This window comes from Cyprinodon tularosa, unplaced genomic scaffold (genome assembly GCF_016077235.1).
Source record: "Cyprinodon tularosa strain WSP-4 unplaced genomic scaffold, ASM1607723v1 ctg148, whole genome shotgun sequence".
Lineage (NCBI taxonomy): Eukaryota > Metazoa > Chordata > Actinopteri > Cyprinodontiformes > Cyprinodontidae > Cyprinodon > Cyprinodon tularosa.
In genome coordinates, this window is record NW_024038309.1 from 1,648,319 (window position 1) to 1,670,053 (window position 21,735).

The 21,735-nt window shown below is 39.4% G+C and overlaps 1 protein-coding gene across 2 annotated transcripts in view; it reads right to left on the reverse strand.

Annotated features, from left to right (window-relative positions):
• tdrd7b (tudor domain containing 7 b) overlaps positions 1 to 21,735 on the reverse strand; it is a 34,952-nt gene that overhangs the window by 10,000 nt on the left and 3,217 nt on the right. Inside the window, exons 2-9 of one of the 2 annotated variants that reach the window (XM_038279126.1) lie at positions 20,130 to 20,305; positions 18,077 to 18,280; positions 17,852 to 17,996; positions 10,908 to 11,112; positions 6,444 to 6,526; positions 1,855 to 2,063; positions 406 to 744; positions 12 to 313 (exon numbers count right to left, since the gene is read on the reverse strand). In XM_038279126.1, coding sequence (XP_038135054.1) covers positions 12 to 313; positions 406 to 744; positions 1,855 to 2,063; positions 6,444 to 6,526; positions 10,908 to 11,112; positions 17,852 to 17,996; positions 18,077 to 18,280 — 1,487 coding nt within the window. In that variant the 5' untranslated portion in view covers positions 20,130 to 20,305. Of the gene's footprint in view, positions 1 to 11; positions 314 to 405; positions 745 to 1,854; positions 2,064 to 6,443; positions 6,527 to 10,907; positions 11,113 to 12,985; positions 13,091 to 17,851; positions 17,997 to 18,076; positions 18,281 to 20,129; positions 20,306 to 21,735 lie in introns of those variants that run through there. The other variant, XM_038279127.1, reaches the window with a different exon arrangement.

Consider the following 21,735-nt stretch of genomic DNA (forward strand, 5'->3'; position numbering starts at 1 on the left):
TTCTCCCCTACCTTAGTATAACTGTGTTGGTGTTGGTGGCCTCCATCACCAGAACGGAGGGGTACTCCTCTTTGGGGATCTGCAGCTGAGGCACTTGGTGGTTACTGAGCCTCCTCCCCAGCTCACTCCTCACTCTCATCTCCTCTTCACTGGTTGACGAGCTCCTCCTGTTGCAGTTCTCATCCTCTGCACCTCCAGTGCTGCTCCGTCTGTACAGGATGGCCCTCTTGGGGTTATCAGGCATCGGGTAGTTGATGGTGCAGATGTCTGACAGCAGGTCAAGGTTTTCCAGCACATGTGCGGGCAGTTTAGCCTTGTTATAAAAAAGAAATACAAAAGTAAGACAAAACAATATTTGCACCTGTTAAATAAAAATAAATTTTTATCAAATTGTGTGCTATTAACTTTGTAGGTGTCCTGGAAGAGCTTGGGCAGAGCGTGGGCCCAGAGACCACTGGAGTACTTCACCAGCAGCTCCTCCAGTTTCTGCTTCAGGTCAGGGCTGAGGGCTGCAGGGGAGGAAGGAGGGCTGGGGGACGAAGAGGAAGATGGTGGAGACTGAGGAGAACAGGAGTCAGAGCGAGCCGGATGATTGGAGAGGGGTCTCATTTGGGTGGGGGTCATTTCAGCTGGGGAGGCGGGGGAGCTTGAGTTAAGGACCTGTGAGGGAATGGATGTGCTGGTCTGCTCCTTGGCGGGATAGAGCAGCAGCTCTGATGAGTTGCTGCTGCAGGTTTTCTCCACCTAGAACAATAAAAACAGAAATGAACAAACTCTTTCTAGATCTTGGGCGATATGTTGGATTAGTTTACATTTTTTTTCCACTGTTCTTTTGCAGGAGTCTTTCACATTGATTTTTTTTTTTATCCAGACGACCCTAGAACTGTTCTAAACTTTTGTTTTCCTCTCATTAAGTCATTTATTTGATTTTTTTTACTTAAAAGTGATCCCTAAATATAAGATCCTTCCTGGCACAGTCTATGAGTGCTATAACAGACTTCTGAATGTTTCGGGAAAAACAACTCACGATCATGATGCTGCTATGCAGGATTTTTCACTTTTCATTTTGTTAAGTTCCTTAAGAGGAAAATGTCACATTGAAGAGATAAGATTCATCTGTGCCTCCCTCCAGTATGTTGTGTGATGAAACTGGAAAACACCCAAAGTTCGGATGTGGCAAATCAACGAGGTGATATAGATTTAAATAAGAATGATGAAAATGCTTTTATTTTTAAGGGTTTGTTTTATTCCATTTATTAGGGTTTTTTCTGTTAAGTAAAACAATAAAACATAAAAGTCTAGAAACTCAAATAATTTTCTGTAACAATGTTTCTTTTCAAGGCTTTCAAAGACTGCATAGGACCCTGTTGATGCATCAAAGTTGACCTCAATAAAATCATTTATTTTTCCACACTTCCTGGGTCAAGGGAAATTAATCATTTATTTTTTATTTTTTTATTTATTGGCTTAAAAGTCATTATTTCCTGTTAAAGTAAGGCAAGACAGGTTTATTTATACCCCATATTTTAGTAGCAAGACAACCCAAAGTCCTGTACATTAGAAAAAAAAAGGAATCTGCAGTGGCATAGAGGCATCAAAAATAATCTAAAATAATCTAAGATAATAAACAATATATGATTAAAATAGGATAAAATGATTTCAAAAATGAGACGAAAGTTAAGCCTGTTAACTATCAAAACCAGATAGGTCATTATTCTATGAACGATTAACGAATGTAATCAGTGTCTACAATTACATTCCTACAACAGCACACGAATTTGCTTTTTTTTTAGCAGCAAATATTTAAAAAACAAGGGATTCATCCAAAACGTTCAGTTCGGAGGTCGTACATACAATGCATATGTGGGTCCAGGTCTCCAGGTCTTTGATGGCCTCTGGGGGAAGGTCCTGCTTGTAAAGCTCTTTGTAGATCTGAGGCAGCTTTGACACCCAGAAGCCATTGCTGTACTTTGCCAAAATCTCTCTGATGTGACTCTGGACCTGCTGAGGGTTGTATGGTTTGCTTTTGCTGGAGCCAAAGCTCTCGTTTAGATTTACTGGTGCTGGAAGAGAAACAGAAGAACACAAGAAAAATTCTAAATCTATGGTGTTTATGATTTTTAATGCAAGGACAATTTAAAAACTATACATAGATATATTGATATGATCTCATCTATAGTATCAAAACAGTCCTTGATATTACTCTTTTAAATTATTTTTCCTTCTTCTCTTTGAAGAATTGATCAAATCTCAGCTATTTGAAATATTAGATTAAGAGATGATTTTTAGATGCCACAAGGGTTTGTCACAAAGTTTAAACCCCGACTAAGTTTAAACCCTCTGCTTTTTCATAATTTTCTCCCAGACTAAATGTCTTTTCTACTCAAAATGACATATCATATAAAAAATACTTATAGATATACCGTATTTTCACGACTATAAGGCGCACCTAAACGTCTTTTTTTTCCCTCAAAATGTGGGGTGCGCCCTATGGTGCGGTGCGCCCTATCTGCGGACGTTGTTGAGACCACCATGAGTATGTGAGAACCTTAAAGGGGGAAGTGTGGGCGTGGCTTGTGTATAAAAGAACAGGTATGTGCTGTATGCAGAACATTGTTGTCTTAACAACCCTGGAAATGGCAAAGAGACACGCCTATGAAGCCCAGTTTAAACTGAAGGCTATCAGCTATGCAGAGGAACATGGAAATCGAGCAGCTGCGAGAGAATTCAATATAAATGAATCGATGGTTCGCAAGTGGAGGAAGCTGGAAAACGAACTCCGACTGGTGAAGAAGACGCAGCTGAGTTTCCGCAGACATAAGGCGAGGTGGCCCGAGTTGGAGGAAAGACTGGAGCGGTGGATCGTGGAGCAAAGAACAAGTGGGGCCAGCGTTTCAACGGTCACTGTTCGACTAAAAGCAGTAAAGCTGGCGGAAGAAATGAAAATTGAAAATTTTCAAGGAGGTCCATCGTGGTGCTTCCGTTTTATGAAACGGTGCAATTTTTCCATCCGGACCAGGACTACAGTTGCTCAGCGACGTCCGGCGGATTATGATGAAAAGCTGGCGAGCTTCCACTCCTTCTGCAGCAAACACATCGCTGACAAAGTCATCCAGCCAAGCCACATCACCAACATGGACGAGGTGCCGCTCACTTTCGACATCTCGGTGAATCACACGGTGGAGAAGAAAGGGACCAGCACTGTAGCGATACACACAACGGGGTATGAAAAGGCGTCGTTTACTGTTGTGCTTGGCTGCCACGCAAATGGAGCCGCCCGGCACGGAAAGTGACTCTGACAGCGAAGAAGAAGGGTAAACCGGCATTTCGGATTTAGCGCAGCTGTTTAATTCCGAAACAGAGGATGAGGACTTTGAGGGGTTTGATTAATACTCTGTAATAAATACTTGAATAAAGCACAATCATACTCAGTTTTGCTCCCGCTCTATTTTTTCTACCTGAAAACTTAATTCAACAGCAGCCTGTGGGCCGCGCGGCGCATCAGGGCTCACCTCGGCAGGTGTTTTTTCATCTAAATAATCTAAATCTTTTTAAGTGAGAAAGCCCACCTGAAAATTTTATCATTGCAGTCAGTTCATCCAGATTATTATCCTGCCTATTTTTTAAGTTAATTTATGCGTCAATAAACTGTATCAGAGGAGTAATCACAGCCCTGTGTCATCAGCGATGTGTCTCTCACGGCAGGTTCCCAGGTTTTAATAATACTTTGTAATAAATACACCTTGCAGCTTTATTTGCTGTGATCAGTGGGAATAAAGTAGTTTTAATATGTTTTTAAGTGAGAAAATCCACCTGAGAGGACATGTACCTGTATATAAAAAACGCGCCCTATAGTCCGGTGCGCCTTATGTGTGTGTTAAATACAGAAATGGCACACATAACTGAGACTGCGCCTTTTAGTCCGGTGCGCCTTATGGTCGTGAAAATACGGTAATTAACAATTTTAAGTCTATCAACTTTATTTATCTTGTTTGTGCTTTCTTTTTTTAAATAAAGTTTATAAAAAAAAACTTAATTCGAAGCCTTTATAACCTAAAAGCTAACGTTGATAAACTCCCCGTAAAGCTAGCTCCCATTCATTAACAAGTGTTGTTATGCTGAAAAACCTATGTACACGCACAATTTTACTCCCCACCAAACTCCTATCTGGAATAATTGATATGTGCTATATAGAAATAAGTCTCTGTATTTGGATCGATTGATGGAAAAGGGCATTTGGTCTTTAACACATTTTCTAAACGACAATAGAGGTTGGCTGTCCTGTGAAGACTTTTGCTCGCTGTATAATTTAAACTGCTCCTATGCTCAGTTTAACACTGTCTTAAACTGCAATCCGGCAGCAAACATGTGCTGCGCTCCATTCCCAAAGGCTTTGAATACAACTTCCGGAATAGAATTCTGATCTTGACAATGCAGGAGTCCAAATTTTGCAGATCTGCAATGAAGGGTCCTGACAGTGCAGGTCTGCAGCCAGACTCTCTTGCAGAACTGACACAACTTTCTTGAAAAATATAAAACATGGTGAAATAAAAAAAAGCACATAAGTTGTAATCATAGACAAAAAACTAACTAACTAATAATAATAATCTCAGTGGCAGCAGTCATTCATAATGAGGCCTTGCCTTATTACCACCCGCTAAGGGACCTTTATCTACACTAGGGGTCGGCAACCCAAACTGCTCAAAGAGCCATATTGGACCAAAAAAAAACAAAAAACAAATCTGTCTGGAGCCACAAAAATGTAGAAGTCTTATATAAGCCTCGTATGGATCTAAGTCTATTAGCTCACCATAAAAAAGAACTATATGGGCTTTAATATATATTAAGCATTCATGATTAAATGTTTATCCTCGAGCAAATATCACATAGTAGCATGAGGCGATGTAATTCATCTCGCTCTGCTTCACCACCCTTCACCGTGTGGTTTAAGTTTCGTTGCATCGATGAAATTATAGAAACACAATAAAGAAATCTTTCTATGGTGGACGTGTTTCTGTTGGGAGGAGTTGATTGAGTCATGAGGAACCAAGCGGGAACTGACATCCATCAGAGCAGAGCTCTCTAACCCTGAAATCTCCTTGGTGTTATTTTTATTTTGAGGATTTGGGGGAAAACAATCAAAGAAATTTCTCATCCCTGCATCAGAGCGCTGCCTGTTTGATGTGTTGATGGTTTTCCATGCTTGCAACAAAACTAGCAGCAGTAGTGGAGTTTGGAGATGCAATCCTCTTCTTAAATCTATCTTTGCTCTCATCTAAATTTATCCAGAAGTTCTGCAATCGCACTTTTTCTCTCATTCCCAACTTGGTGGTCAGCTCCATATTTAGCTTGCCTTCCCTGGAAATGCATTTTCAAATGACTCTTTAATTTTTGACAACCTCTCATTACAAAGCAAAAATGCAGGCAATCCTTCCGCATTGATAATGAAAGTAAATTATTTAGTCCATTCTTTTTTGAATCCTCTTTTCTCATCAGCTATCATCCTTCTTTTCCCTTCAGGATCCATAGTCTGAGAAACACCCGCCGCTTTGTTTGCCTGGCACCGCGCCACGCTGAAACATGTGTTGCAGGCTATGACCACTGATCTCTATGGCTATGAAGCAAATTTTTGTTGAATGAAATGTTTACAGCTATTGTTTAAATTTATTATACAAATTTTTACACCACTGGAAAACGTAATGAATGTTTGTTTGACCTCCTGCACACCATATTAAAATAAACAAACAAAGAAAAATCTATTTTCATGAATCTTTGAAAAAGCTCCAGGGAGCCGCAAGGAGGGCACCCAAGAGCGGCATGCGGCTCTGGAGCCGCGGGTTGCTGACCCCTGGTCAACACTAAAAAGCCTTCTTTCCTCCGCCAGTCAAGACTGCTCCTTCCTCTGTGAACACATTTTTAGTTTAAGTTATTACTGACTAGCCTTCCCTGCAGCTATTCGGCAGACCAACGTTTTATTAGAAGTAGAAGGTTCCCAGATGCTTAAAGATCTACTGACATCATTGTCAGATAAAGGGCCACAATTTCACTGAATATAGATTTACTTTGCTGTCTTGTTTATTTTGGCCATAAAAAAAATACATATAAATCACAGATATGATGATTTATTTCACTAACCATTTGGACATTTTTGCCTTTGCAAAACATACCTGGAGAATTTAAAGGGTATTACTGTAGCCAATAATCTTTCTGTTTTAGATTAAGAAGTGAAGCAAAATATAGAAACACTGTGTGAAAAAGTTCAGCAGGATGAATGATGGGAATCGTGGTCTAAAATGTGCATTTTCAGCAAAAATAGTGGGAAGTTTTTAGTCAATTTAACATCAATTAATTAAATATTTTTTTATTTCCTATTAATGTAAATAAAACGACTGGACATCCTTCTAAGCTGCAGTTTGGAAAAACTATAAATTTGTTCTACTCACGCCCTCCCTGTTGTGGATTTCTGGAGAGGTGAGCGTGCATCTCCTTCTGAAAGCGTGTTGGGAGGGTCATCCTCTTGTCCTGTCTGTAAAGGGAGAACCAAACAGGAAATAATGATAAAAACCAAATAGTAGGTAATTCTGGTTTTAGGCTTTTCTTTTCAACCTTATTGAACATTGCACTATTTCAAACTATTCTAAATCTAATTTGTGTATCAAGTGAATAGGAGAAGAATTACCCTGAAGAAGAGTCGTTTTTAAGACTTTTAAGTTTAATCAACATTAGAAACTCCTGGATAAAGTATACATTACATTTCCTCCATTTTGACACAATCTAAGTGTGTTCTATACCCCAGCACTGACCCTATAATAACATCTCACTGATAAAGACTCATTCACCCTGGATGTTAGACACTTTAACCTGAAACAAAAGCTGACACCTTGATCTAATTTCCTTACCAAAATTCACTTATATCTCTAATCTCTATATCTCTACATCTAAGACGTGCCCGCGCTGTTCGGCGGAAGTGACATCAAGCGCGTCCATGCTAAATGGGTCCAACCTAGCAAACAATTGGGTCGTTATATTCAAGGTGGATTTTGTGGATACTCAGAAGCAACTCAGACACCAATGGCAACTCCACGTAAGGTGAAAAAGATAAAGAAACAAACAAAACATTGTTAACTACGATTGCAAACTATGAGGACGAGCAAGAGTGCTGCAGTGCTGTGTTTTGGCCACAGGTGGCAGTACAGTTAGAAGAATCCCATAATGCTTCTTTAATACTTGAATAACAAAATAATATATATATATACATATATGTATAAAAAACATGGTAAATAATAAATATAAAAAAAAAAAAAAAAACACATGGCAAAGGTAACATACCCCATGCTGAGGTAGTAGAACACTGAATTACTAACCTTTGATAAAACGAAACATTAACACACATAATTCTAATGTGCAAAGAAGGCCTAAAACAAAACAACATCATTATTTTCTATCATTTAGACCAGTTTTTGGGTACAAAACTATATTTAATATTTAGAGCCAAACTAATAATCAGTAGCCGTTTTAGACAAAAGGAAAAAAGCTTAAAGCTGACTGTCATTTCGAAATAATTGTAAACAGGAAAGAGAAAAAGAAATACTAAATTGGCCCACAGGATGAACCAGATCTCGTCTCCTCTGTCAGCAGGTATCACCATTAGACCTTTATCTAGTATGAAAATGCACAAACTGATGAAATAAGTACAAATTGCATCATGCATTTGCCCTTCATTTGAGTATGGAAGATAATCAGATGTGATGCATTTGAAATAAGATAATGGAGTTCTTTTTCTTATTTTAAACATAAATCATCAAATTCTATTGGCTATTGTCCTACTGCCCTGCACAATTCAAGGGAAAAGTAGTATTGGATAAGACTATTATGACCTAAGTCTGGGATATCTTGATAACCCAGAGCCAGGTCAGTGATTTTCTATAGTGAAGGTCAAGCTCTTAATATCTAGATCTTTACAACATAAGCAATGCACATTTTGCTTAACACAAGTAGTAGCTGCAGTTACATAGTTCCATTATTTAAGTAAAGCACAAAATTGCTTATCTTTTCATCTTTCTGTTAGTTTGTAACTTTTTCACTTTTTGAATATTCATTTTGTTTTCAAGACCTAAATAAAGACATAATTATCAGTCTCTGGCCACACAACATATTCTACTCACTGAACTGTCAAACTTTTGTCTTACCTCCTATTCTCAAAGGGAGAAATTTATTAATTCAATTTTAAAAAAGTTTTGTTTTTTTATTGAAACTCTAACTCTGGGTTTTGGCTTGAATAGCACAGTCAGGCGCTACACAAATGAAGATGACGTTGACCTGTCCATTAAAAAGATCTAGAGTGTTACAGAGAGATATGCTGATTCACTCTGTGCCGGTTTAGAAGAGTTAATCTACCAGAGAATAGAGGATGGATTAAAAAGGGCTCATGTCCCCCCTGAGCTGGGCTCATGCCCCCTGCTAGGACACTGGGACTCCCATCCTGGTGCCCCTTTGTGCTGCAACACAATGGAGACAGAGGGCCGGATTTATCAAGATCCAATTTTGCGTGCAGTAATTTGCGCTCGCAAACTGGAATTTTGCGCGAGGGGCTGAACCATGGTTTGCGGGTGATTTAACAAGAGTGATTGCGTAACTGGTGGCAGGTGCAAAACTGTTGGAGACGCCCTATTTAAATGATGGTTTTGCGCGTTTTGTGGTTTGCGGCAAAGTAGTTTGTAGTCTGTACAAACTAGTGCATTAAGAAATTTAAATCTTACAGTGACACCCAAAAAAAAAAAAAAAAAAAAAAAATATATATATATATATATATATATATATATATATATATATATATATATATATATATATATATATATATATATATATATATATATATAAATTGGCAACCTTTATTCCCTAAGGTGGTATGTGCTGCAGTAAAAAAAACACAAAAAAAAAGAGGTGTTTTGTATTGGCCTGTGACTGTGGATGAGATCCCCGCAGCATTTGGCACGTTGCTCCACAGGTGCAGGGAGAGAACCCCGACCCCGTCGGACAGCACTTCTGAAAAAACGAGATTGGGAGATCCCAGCTCTCGCTGCAACCGTACGCTGGAATGACCCAGATGCAAAAAAGTGCAATGTTGCAAGGAGTTTTGTGATATCTGGTATTGCGTGGGTCCTCCTTGTGGCTGGCTCCAAATCCATTCAGAGTTCCCCCAACAGCTCCAAAATGGCAATGCTGGATAAACTATATGTTTTGATGATCGTTTCCTCGTTCATTCCAAAAATATTCACACGGAGTGAAAAAAATGCGTTCTCTGCGTCTCCTTGCTTCATTTCAATGTCTCCTGCTTGCGACAATAACCGCTGCCATGTGTGCGCAATTACGCATACAGACCATTTGCACCTTCTTTTGAAACGTGTTAAATATAGAGTCAGATACCGTTAGCAAAATTGCTTTCAGGTTTGATAAATCACTTTGCGAGTGCTAAATTAATATATTTACATGTTCTCCTCCCACAAGACGCACTTTTGCGTGTAAACGCCCCATATTGAATATTCATTGCAGAAAAAGTACTAAATGGATAAGAGGCGCTATTTAGCACGTTTTAAAGACCAAATCCTTTTAGCACGCTGTTGATAGATCAGTTTGTACATTTTTTAGCGTGCGCGGTGAAATAGCTCACGTTTTTATACACGCAAACCTTTGATAGATCCGGCCCAGAGACAGTGACCTGATCTCCCTGGTTTATCTAAAGGTGGATGGAGGTTAGAGGGAGAACCAGTCACTGGGTTGGGATAAATCTCTGTGTATAGCAGATTACATCTAGCAAGGAAATCTTTTTGAGCCTAAATCAAACGTTTCAGGTGTAAAACAATTCTTTATTTTTTAAAGACAAAAATTAAAATTAAATAAGAAAAATTTGTTTATCTTTAAAAACATAAGACCTCAAACTGATGCTGCTAAGAGGGTTTGTGAAAATACCTCTCATGAACGTGTTCAGAAAGAAAAATAAGTACTGGATCCCTTCTGATTTTTAGTTTGTCAAGTTATAAGAAAATAAACAAAGTGAATAAAAAAAGACATTGATCCAAAATCCAAATTAAACCCCTTTAACTGAAGGAGATGCGTGATCCCCTTCAAACAAGGCAGAGACCTGGTTCCAATAGACTGAATACTGGTCCAAATTGCCCACACCAGTTGAAGGTCACCAATTAGACCCAACTTACCACTCTCATTCACTCTCATTTCAACATCTCATCATCTATAGGTGTTGCAAGAATTGAACAAAAGTCAAAACTCAGGGAAATTGAATTGTTTCAATAGTAAACTATGTTTGGAATCTTTGATAAAACCAGCAAAGCATTCTGATTTCTAGAGAGAACGTATTGATAAGGCATTGCAAATCCAAAATATAAATTGTCTGGCAGGTTTATCTTAAAAAAAACAAAAAAAACAGCAAACATTGTCTAAAAATGTTTAATATCCTTCGCCAAGTTTTGCTGTGATTGTATTGTAAGGAACAAAAATAGAATAAAAATATAACTAACCCTTTCTTTATTAAGCCAAGCTGAATCATTGGATTTGTGATGATATTCACTATTGAATGCACATGTCTGGCACACCAGATTCATCCCATTCTTGAATTCTGTTGAAGGACCAATCATAATCATGCAATATGCTAGATGGCATTCACCTAAAAATCAGTTTATAGAATAAATGGTAAATAAGGACATAAATGGCAGCATATTACTCCAGCTGGGTAATTTAATTTATCATGTTCATCAGACTTGTTTACTGACTTCATTGATTAAAATAAAACTACTTCCTTTGCACACAAACAGCCACAGCATGTTCCATCTGCCCAGTTAGCTCGACCGTAACAATTACATGATGAATCAAACCAACCAGCGCTAACTCACTTTTCTGCAGGCAGGTTCCCTCTCTTATTGGCTACGTTGTGATTGGTCAGCTTGTTGGGATGCCCTCCAGCTCTTCCCTCCGTCAGGACATCCCTCAGGTCTCTCGTCTGTCTGAAGTCTCCATGTCCAGCCCCGCGGCCGGCACCTCCACCTCCTCTTCCTCCGCCTCGGCGGTTTGGCTGCCTCAGAGAGGTTTGGGGTTTGGCTGACAAGAAAAAAACAAACAAAAAAAGCAAGAGTGACTCAGCAAAAATTGATGGAGAGATGTTACATTTGTCTGAAGGGTGGTTTAAAAAAAATTGGAAGAAAAAAAAACAGATTTAATTAGAAACCAAAAATCAGCTGCTGGTGGTCCACAAACCCCTTGTATGCTCATGCGTGGTGCACGAGGTTTTGGTAAATCGGCTCATATCTGTCTCAACTGTAGGATTTAGCCACAAACATCTCACGAGGGGGTTGCTTAGTGGTCGCAGTGGGCAGCACTATTTCTTGCAGCAAGAACATTGCGGGTTCAATTACCGGCCTGGGGTCTTTCTGCATGGAGTTTGCATGTTCTCACTGACTTTGCATTTAAGCATGCATGAGTACTCAGGCTTCCTCTCACAGTCCAAAAACATGACTTCTCTAAATTCTCCTTATGTGTGAGTGTGTGTGTGAATGGTTGTTTGTCATGTTTGTCTCCGTGTTGCCCTGCGATGGACTGGCGACCTGTCCAGGTCATACACCCTGTCCAGAGTGTACCCCGCCTCTCGCCCGTAGAAAGCTTGCGACCCCGCTTGGGATGAAGTGTGTCAGAAAAAAAAGGGCTGACTGAATTTCTAACATGTTTGATTTTCTCTCGAGATTAAGATTCCTGATCAGGAGGTGGTTGTGAGGACGGACATAGAGGCTGAAACTCGGCCCGGTCGAAAAAATTCTCGCACGACTGGAAATGGCAAAAAATCGTACAGTGTGTGCCCGGCTTTAGGGGTCTATGGTGCAGGGCCGGGTCATGAAGGTGCCTGCTCGATGCTGATTGGCCAACTTTTGGGAGTGGCGGCCCAGTGGTTAGGCCATTGCGCTTGGAATCCTGAGGTTCTGAGTTCAAGTCCCACTCCCACGGACTGCCACTCTGGATCCCTGAGCAAGACCCCCCCATTGCTCCTCAGGAACCGCACAATGGCACCCCACTGCTTCCCAAGGGGATGGGTTAAATGCAGAGAGTTAATTTAATTGCTCTGTACTTGTCACAGTGTAATGACAATAAAACGCTGGGGAAAGAAAAAAAACCAAAAACATACTCAAGTATGTCTGACTGACAATAATCAGACAGCGAGGAGGTTTTCCACATGAGTCAAGGGGGAAAAGTGATCATTCAGTCAGAACAGTCATTTTGTGCTGAACTGTTGGTTTCTGGAGTTAATTATTTCTGAGCGGATCACAGCTATTTTCACCCATTGTAGTGATGTGATTTTATATGTTTCAACAAGTTTTCATGCAATACGTGACTTTGGATTTAATTAACATCATTGATCCTCCCCTGTTTCAGAGAGCAGCAGCTGCCACTGAGTTTCAGATATGTTTCTGCCCTGTTGGGGAACATTGTAAGTTGATCAATTTAATCGCTCTTATGATGTCATTGACTCTAATACACATGTAGCAGAACTTGCTGCTTATTTCCTTGGTGCGCTTTCCAAAATGTCTGCATTTTGGGAAATACAGCACATTTTTTTTCTGTGTACATTTGATGGTCAAAATAAATTGGGGCCTCTCAGTTTTACTGTATTGCATCAGCGAAGCTTAGCATGACAGTACTTCTACTCACTCCCTCCCTTTCAATCCTCCTCCCTCTGTTGCTCACTCATTCCTTAAGCCTTTCTATGTCAGAACTTTCTGATGCTTTAAAATCTACCCTATTTTTATTCTTACCGATCTTGATTTAATCAACCCAGTTACGAAAAAAAAAGCCGGGCAGCTTCAGTAGCCTTACTCAGCAGACAGTTCCTGCTTCAGCCCCTGAGTCAACACACACTGAAGCATATAACGCAGAACTGAGCTGACATCCACATGCAGATATTTACGTAAGGACGACCACTCACATGCACTACGAGCGAACGTCACATCACCCTGCAGACGTGGACTCACGGCTTCTGCTGTGCCTCAGCCTGAATATCAATAACCTCGGCAGTGAGAAGAGGATGAGGGCTCGATTTGTGAATCAGCTTCTCTACGCTTGTGCAGCGTGAACCGGATCACCCCACTCCAACCCCCTCCTTCCCCGTCACCAGACCACCTCCTCAGTGTCTCTCGTCCATTTTTCTCCCTCCCTTCTGCACCGCCACCTCTTACCAACCACCCCCCCGACTTCTAAGAATATTCTGCAGCATCACCATCTAGCAGAGAAATAAAGTGGTCTTCGTAGGAGTAATTTCTGTTAGTGAACGTGCGCCTTGTTCAGGGTTCTTCCTAGTTATTTAAATGTATAGTGGAGGATGATCTTTATAAGGGTGATCATCAAAATAATTGATCCTCCTAATTTTCAATCATTCTGGTGATATGTTTACGTCAGGTCGTCCTACGTGCTCGTCCCTATTTTCAATTACCGGTGGAAAAATTGCAAATCTTCTTTTAGAAAGGAAGCTTAAAAAAATAAAATAAAAAACTAAAAAAAGCTTGTATGAGCGATGCAAACTAACTTTTAAACAGAGCGTGCACAAGGAGAAATGGGCTTTTGCATGCTCTAGCACGCGTTTAATAGGCGTTCCCTCCCGGGAGTGGGTACAGAGCTGTGCATTTGCATTTTTTTTTCTTTTTAAAGTGGAGAGAGAAGGTGAGTCTTTGCAAAAATTTACAAAAATCCTCCACTATACCTTTAAGACTGATTAGCAAAAAGTATTTTCCATAAATACAAACTCATATTCTCTACTCCCTCCTCCTGCTTTGCACATCTCTTTATTGTTATTATGCTTTTTTAAATACCTTACAGTATTTAATCTCATATTGTAAATTTACCCTCATTACACCATCTCTTATTCTTTTTTTGTTTTGTTTTGATTGTTTATTTTTCTGCGTTGCTTCTGTTTGCCCTTCATTTTTCTGCTGACATGCCTGAAATTCTACAATGGGGGACAATCAAAGTTGTTTCTAATCCATTTTAGAGGCTCAGTAATGTGTGTAAGGGTTGCTGTCTTTGTGCATCTGATGCACCGATGCTTGGTATACATGAGAGTCTGGGTGGAGGCTATAACTGTAAAGAGGCCAGTCATTCATCTTCAGCCTGTCAGGCTAAACACAAAGAGGCTCTGCTGCAACAGCACAGCCCTGTCACCTATTTGTTCCTGTTCATTGGATTCAACTCATATACTTTTAAATTTCTCACATTTCGTTTAGGAACAGCAATAAAATTAATTGTATTTTCTTGAGGTTTCATGCAAAAGACTAAATAACATTATTTCAAAGATAAATAATGAAAAGAATTACATTGTTTATCATCCCTCTTTCCCTTCATTTCCCTGAATAAAGTCAAGTTCAGGCCTTTGCAAAGCTCTCAGAATCCATTCAAATGTTTGATAGACAGTATTGAAAAACAGAAAGACAGAAAGACTACAGGAAACTGCAAACCTACAAGGTTGTGGAGCTCAACCAGCTTTTATAACCTTCCCCCCAAACACCAGACGTCATTTAGACCTTGGTTTTTAGGCTAAATCTCATCCGTCATAGTCATAGAAATAATGATAAATTTTGGGACTATATAGTCTGATAAAGAGTCCATTTATATACATGTTTAAAGCCAGAGTGATTTGACATTTAAATACGACTTCCCTACGACTTTAAAAAAAGCTACGAAGATATGGCAAACAAGGAACTCAGTGAGACAAGAATTAAATAAAACCTTTTGGCTTACAGAAATAAAAATAACCTAATGATAGAAAATATGCTCCTGAATTGCAGTTCCTGGCTTTTAAACATTTTCTCTTGATCAAAGCTCATATGCAAGCTCTCCTGAATCATAAAATGCAAGATAAGCTGAGTGATAAACCAACATTTGATCGGTTTGCCGATTAATATTATATTCAGTTTGTAAAAAAAAACAACAAAAAAACAGAAAACAACAATGGTGGTCATTTGGTGATAAAGAAATATGAGTTTTTTGTCATGAGCATCAGAATCCTGCACAGGTCTGATTTTTCTAAACTGTATCTGCCCCCACCCTTAGAGCCCATAACCGATACCCGACCCATGACCCGCAATTATCCCCATTTAAAACCCAGGACCGCCCATACCCGTAGAGTTCAGAACCGAGACCCGACCCATGACCTGCAATTATCCCCATTTAAAACCCAGGACCGCCCAAACCCGTAGAGTTCAGAACCGAGACCCGACCCATGACCCGCAATTATCACCATTTAAAACCCAGGACCGCCCATACCCGTAGAGTTCAGAACCGAGACCCGACCCATGACCTGCAATTATCCCCATTTAAAACCCAGGACCGCCCATACCCGTAGAGTTCAGAACCGAGACCCGACCCATGACCTGCAATTATCCCCATTTAAAACCCAGGACCGCCCAAACCCGTAGAGTTCAGAACCGAGACCCGACCCATGACCCGCAATTATCCCCATTTAAAACCCAGGACCGCCCAAACCCGTAGAGTTCAGAACCGAGACCCGACCCATGACCTGCAATTATCACCATTTAAAACCCAGGACCGCCCATACCCGTAGAGTTCAGAACCGAGACCCGACCCATGACCTGCAATTATCCCCATTTAAAACCCAGGACCGCCCAAACCCGTAGAGTTCAGAACCGAGACCCGACCCATGACCTGCAATTATCCCCATTTAAAACCCAGGACCGCCCAAACCCGTAGAGTTCAGAACCGAGACCCGACCCATGACCCGCAATTATCACCATTTAAAACCCAGGACCGCCCATACCCGTAGAGTTCAGAACCGAGACCCGACCCATGACCCGCAATTATCACCATTTAAAACCCAGGACCGCCCAAACCCGTAGAGTTCAGAACCGAGACCCGACCCATGACCCGCAATTATCACCATTTAAAACCCAGGACCGCCCATACCCGTAGAGTTCAGAACCGAGACCCGACCCATGACCTGCAATTATTCCCATTTAAAACCCAGGACCGCCCAAACCCGTAGAGTTCAGAACCGAGACCCGACCCATGACCCGCAATTATCACCATTTAAAACCCAGGACCGCCCATACCCGTAGAGTTCAGAACCGAGACCCGACCCATGACCTGCAATTATCCCCATTTAAAACCCAGGACCGCCCAAACCCGTAGAGTTCAGAACCGAGACCCGACCCATGACCTGCAATTATCCCCATTTAAAACCCAGGACCGCCCAAACCCGTAGAGTTCAGAACCGAGACCCGACCCATGACCCGCAATTATCACCATTTAAAACCCAGGACCGCCCATACCCGTAGAGTTCAGAACCGAGACCCGACCCATGACCCGCAATTATCACCATTTAAAACCCAGGACCGCCCAAACCCGTAGAGTTCAGAACCGAGACCCGACCCATGACCCGCAATTATCACCATTTAAAACCCAGGACCGCCCATACCCGTAGAGTTCAGAACCGAGACCCGACCCATGACCTGCAATTATTCCCATTTAAAACCCAGGACCGCCCAAACCCGTAGAGTTCAGAACCGAGACCCGACCCGGAATGACCCGGAAAAATCCCCATTTGCATTCACAGATTAACAGCTGTGAATTGGCTGAAGTAAGAAGGTTTGTGTTGTTGCTTAAAAAATACTGTTATGGTTCTGTTTTGGGTTTGACGTTGTTATATTTAATGTTCTTATTTTTGCCCATATTAGTTCCACTCACATATGTTAATGTTGTTCACATGGGTGGGAGACTGGCAGCGCAGCAGGACCAGGAGCTGGAGGTTCTGGGAGTTGAGAGGTGGGAATCTTAAGTAATGAAGAACCTGTGAGAGGTGGCAGTTGCAGCCTCCGAAAATGGCAACTCGTTTTTTGGAATAAAAACCCAGTTTCACGGGACTTTGTATGGGCGCTGTTACAATACTGTTATCTAGATATTCTTAAACAAATTTATTTTCTAAGATGTAGAGTTAATAAATAAGAAAATAGAAATAAGCATAATTCATGCTGCAACTCTATCATACCAGCATTTTGTTCATTTATGCCTGCACCCATGAAATACATGGAGTTTTTTCTACCTGTAGATATACGTGTTATACGGAAACCCAACCTGGTGCAGGACTCTGCTCAGCATACATGTGGTTAAAGGTGTTGTAATGATCTAGGATTTGAACTATGGGAATTCTACAGGATTAAATAAAAAGGAGCCTAGGATGGAGTCATTTGTGAGCCACATGTCATCTTTGTTTGGTCAAAACTGCTAAATGTTACAAGGCTGGATGCCATTTGTAGAAGTGCTAATATTTTAAGTGCACTCACTTAACTGCTGCCACTTATATTATACTGACGTGTGAACAATGATTGAGTCTGTTGCTGCCCTCAAACACAAACTTAGCTCTTTTTACCCACCGGGCAAAAATTGGTTTAATAGACATTTAAAAATTTAATTATGTCCATTTGCTTTTGGTTGAAAAGTGACAGCTAAAAAGCCGCAATTTTCTGGTTGTCGACTGGGTTTTCAACGTCTATTACTGGACTAAAGTGGGACAAAATCAGACCGACCAATCAGAGCCCAATTTTCAACACGACAAACACCTTGCCCAACTTTCTGGACTAAATCAAGACTAAGACAGACCGACCAGATTTAGCCTAAAAACCAAAGTCTAAATGACATCTAGTGTTCAGGGGGTTTGTTACTTAAAGCTCTTCATGGATATGCTTTATAGGTTGGAGGTTAATGTCAAGCATTTTAAGTGTCCTGTAGCATTTATTGATTTAATAACTTACAGTTTTGGATAAATAACAGTTTGGCAAAATCTTACCATTGAGGACTAGAGGAACAGCCGGTTTAACCCTCATCTGGGTGTTGACCATGTGGTGTCTGCCTGTTTTCTTGGAGCTTCGCTGTCGGGCCATCACCTTGGCTGTGTGTCCTCCCTCCTTAGCACCAGAAGAAGCATAAAACATCTGGAGGAAGAGATTTAAATGTTTACATGAAGATTAACTTTATTGAATTTTAGATACTCATCCGTTCTGGTGTCACTCGCCTCTCCAGAACCTCTCCTCTCCATGCGAACAGAGGACATGTTGGCTAACAGAGCCTCCAGGTGGTTATATCCCATCTGTCTGTGCGGGATCTGTTCTCCTGTTAGCTCCTTGTACTCCGACTGCAGGCGGGACAAGGACACTCCACCTCTGTTGGCCTGGATGATGGCCTGCAGGGTCCTTTTCGCCAACTCCACTTCAGCCATCTGGGATGATAAAAAGGAAAAAAAATAGCAAAAAAAGGTACCAAATGCACCAAGAATATAAAACACATAATAGCTTAATAAGAGAAAAGGTAGTAAAGTATTTTAGGAGAAAATAAAAAATGCTTGATGACAAAGTGATGTCAGTTAGTTACAGTAAACCTGCGGGTTTGCCGAAGAATGCCACATCTTGCATCTTTCATAAAGTCAAAACACATTGTTGTTTCGCCAACTACCATTTTGGATAATGACAAAACAAATACGGCGGACTCTATTATTTCACTGTCTGTAAACATAAACAAGTCTGTTATTTCTTGTAGATGTTCTCTAGCTTAAGATGGACACAAATCTGATATCTATTTATTTATTTAATCATAATGAGAGGGAGCAGAATGAAGAAAATACAGCATAATCCAATCCCGTAACACAACTGTTTTAACCAATAATATTTGCATAATAAATACCGAAATATGAGCTTTGATAACATTTTTCAAGTTTAATCTTTTTTTCATTTGTTTCATTGTGTCTCTTACATGTTTTTTTTAAACACAGTAAGAGATTTAGCTTTTTTTTTTTTTATTTATCCACATTTTTCCATAAAGGGATTCCATAACAGAAGCACATCACTCCAATACTTAAGTTTTGAACCTTGATTTTATAAATATTTCAAATCTTTTAAAATTACATTTACTTTGGCTTTTCTGAAATCTCTTTTGAATATTACACCTGTCTTATAAAGCTGGTAAATCAATTTCAATATACAGAACTGTAATCAGTTAAATCATCAAATTTTAATATTTGTAACTCAATGAGTAAAATATTATTTTAACAAACCTTATGTGTGTTTTATAAATATTTCCCCATATTTCTATACAATAAGTCCAATATAGAAAATCAAAGAAATATATAACAGATAAAGTGCCTTTCAGTTTAAATAATCTTATTTTAGCTACTTTAGAAATTTGCAGGAAATATTTTCATGACCAATAAAATCCAAAAGCTTAATTTCACTAACTTGACCAATCTTAGCTCCTTATATATCCAATGGCAATTCATTAATCATATTTAATTTCATTGTATTTATTTATACAGCCCTTTAAAAACAGTAGAAGACTAGAACCATGGAAACTTTAATGTTTTTCATCATTTCAAAAACATCTTTATTCAATATGATACAATTGTAGGTTACAGAGAAAGATCTGGACTGTGTTGGACTTGTGGGGGACACACCCTGATCAGGCAGCTTTAGTTTAAACAGGCGAGATCTGACAGATGAAAAAGGTTATAATAACGTTATAACAAAAGATGCAACAAAATATGCAGAAACGGTGAAGCGTTATTTAATATTCCAGAGGAGAAAAGTCTGATTAAATTGTATCGATCACTTGTTGATGTGGGAAACTGACGTAACGCTGTCACTCCAGTTCCACAACCTCCACAAGACACCAGGCTGCTTTCCTCTAACTTCCCACGTATTTATTTTATTTTTTTAATTTGAGGCAAAACCTTCGGATTAAAAATGAACCCCCTAGGATCAGCTACATTATCTAGTTTCGGTATCGTTTCCTTACGCTACTTGTAGATAAATCCTCCCAACTGCTCAAACATTTCACTAAAACAATGCGCTTAGCGAACCGGAAGTAGGTAAAAGTCCCTTCAGAATAAAACAATAGAAGCTTATTTTAACTGAGGTTGGAAATAGAGTTGAAACCCCTGACCGGAAGTACAATTCTTTGTCCTGCCTAGCTTTATTTAAAGTCATCTCACAATCAGAATACACAAAATACACACTGAGCCCAACTTTGTCTTTAAAGTTAATGAACATCGATAAAAGTAAGAAAAGCTTCAAGACCTTGGTGAGAAGAAACGAGGTGGTGAAGTCTGGAGCCGCTGTCAGAGGTGTCACCGCCACGGGGCTGAGCTGGTGGCCGACCGGGGCTCGGTGTCCCGTGCGACTGATTGCCAGGCCGGGTCGCAGCCGATCCGGGAACAGCCTCCCTCCCTCCCGTCCGTCACCTGATTGGTCGCCTGCGGATGATGGGCCCTTTGGCTAATTACAGAGCTATCCTTTCCAGAAGCTGCAACACTAAGGAATTCAAATTCCTGCAGTCTTATAAACAGGATATAAAATATAAAATTTTAACTTTAAAGTTAAAAGTTAAAAGTAGAGACTGTAAACAAACATTTTAATCAATAATTTTAAGCAGTTTTTATACCTAATAATTTAGAGATACACAATAGATAGAAGTCAGACATATACAGTAGTTCCTTTTAAACAATATTATAGATAAAAATGTTCTTGATAAAGTGTTATTGAAGCAATATATATATATATATATATATACACATTTTTAAGATTGTATGAAAAAAACTATTATTGGTTACGCATTTCTGCGTACATGCATGTATGTATGTACACATTAGATACTAATGGGCAATGTTTAAAATAGTATATAAGAATTAATGGGATCATTAGCGACTATTATGTTACAATGTGTGTGAATATGTAATAAAAACAGTGTTGTTATCTATTGTAGTATATTGATAAAGTAATGTATTGAGATTTGTTAAATTTAAGTTATGTTAGTTTTGTAGTACGGAGCACCTAAACTGACTAAAGCAGCATAGTGGATTTTTAAGTACAATTTCATTTATTGTTTTATTTCTCTTTCTGTATTTCTATTATTATTTTATATTTCTATATTAAGTTGATGTTATTGGTTTAATTCTCTTTTCTTGCATGAATATTGGTATGGACCCCATAAGGAATAGCAAAAGTGTTAAACTGAAGTTAATGGGTATCCTCAGTAAACAATAAATATAAGCAGATATTCCATGTTTCAAAGTAAAATAAAAAGCGTGGCTGTTTATTGGTCCGATTTAACTATAACAATGCACAGATAGAAGTTATATATCGGTGACAAAATATTTAATGATGTAGGCTAAATTCAAGTAGAGCTAAATATTTAAACATAAACTGCTATAGTGTTAACTTCACCACTAATATATTGGGGTATGATTTACTAAACATTATTTTGTCTAAGTTTATTTTCTTATAAATTTGAATAGGAGTCAATGAGTTGATGCAATAAGCTGGTTTTACTTACAAAACTTTTCCTTGGACATAATTGTACTTTATTGTTTCTTTTTTAGGGGGGGGGGGGGTATAAATGTCTTGTAATCTGATTAAACTAAAAGTTTTTGGTCAATAATCGTCACAGTTAGGATTGGGGGGTTCAGATGGCAGCTGGCATGAGGGCACCATCCCGTCCTTAAGAATACGCCCTACATAACTTTCCAAATGAGTAGATTTTTGCAAGAGGGACTGATGCACTTCAAAATAAATTGATACAATTTTGAAAAAAATCACATAATGAGGGAATATTTGATGAAATATGGAATTGACATAAATTTGGCAAAGAAATCAATGTCAATTGATCAAATGTCTTAAAACAAAG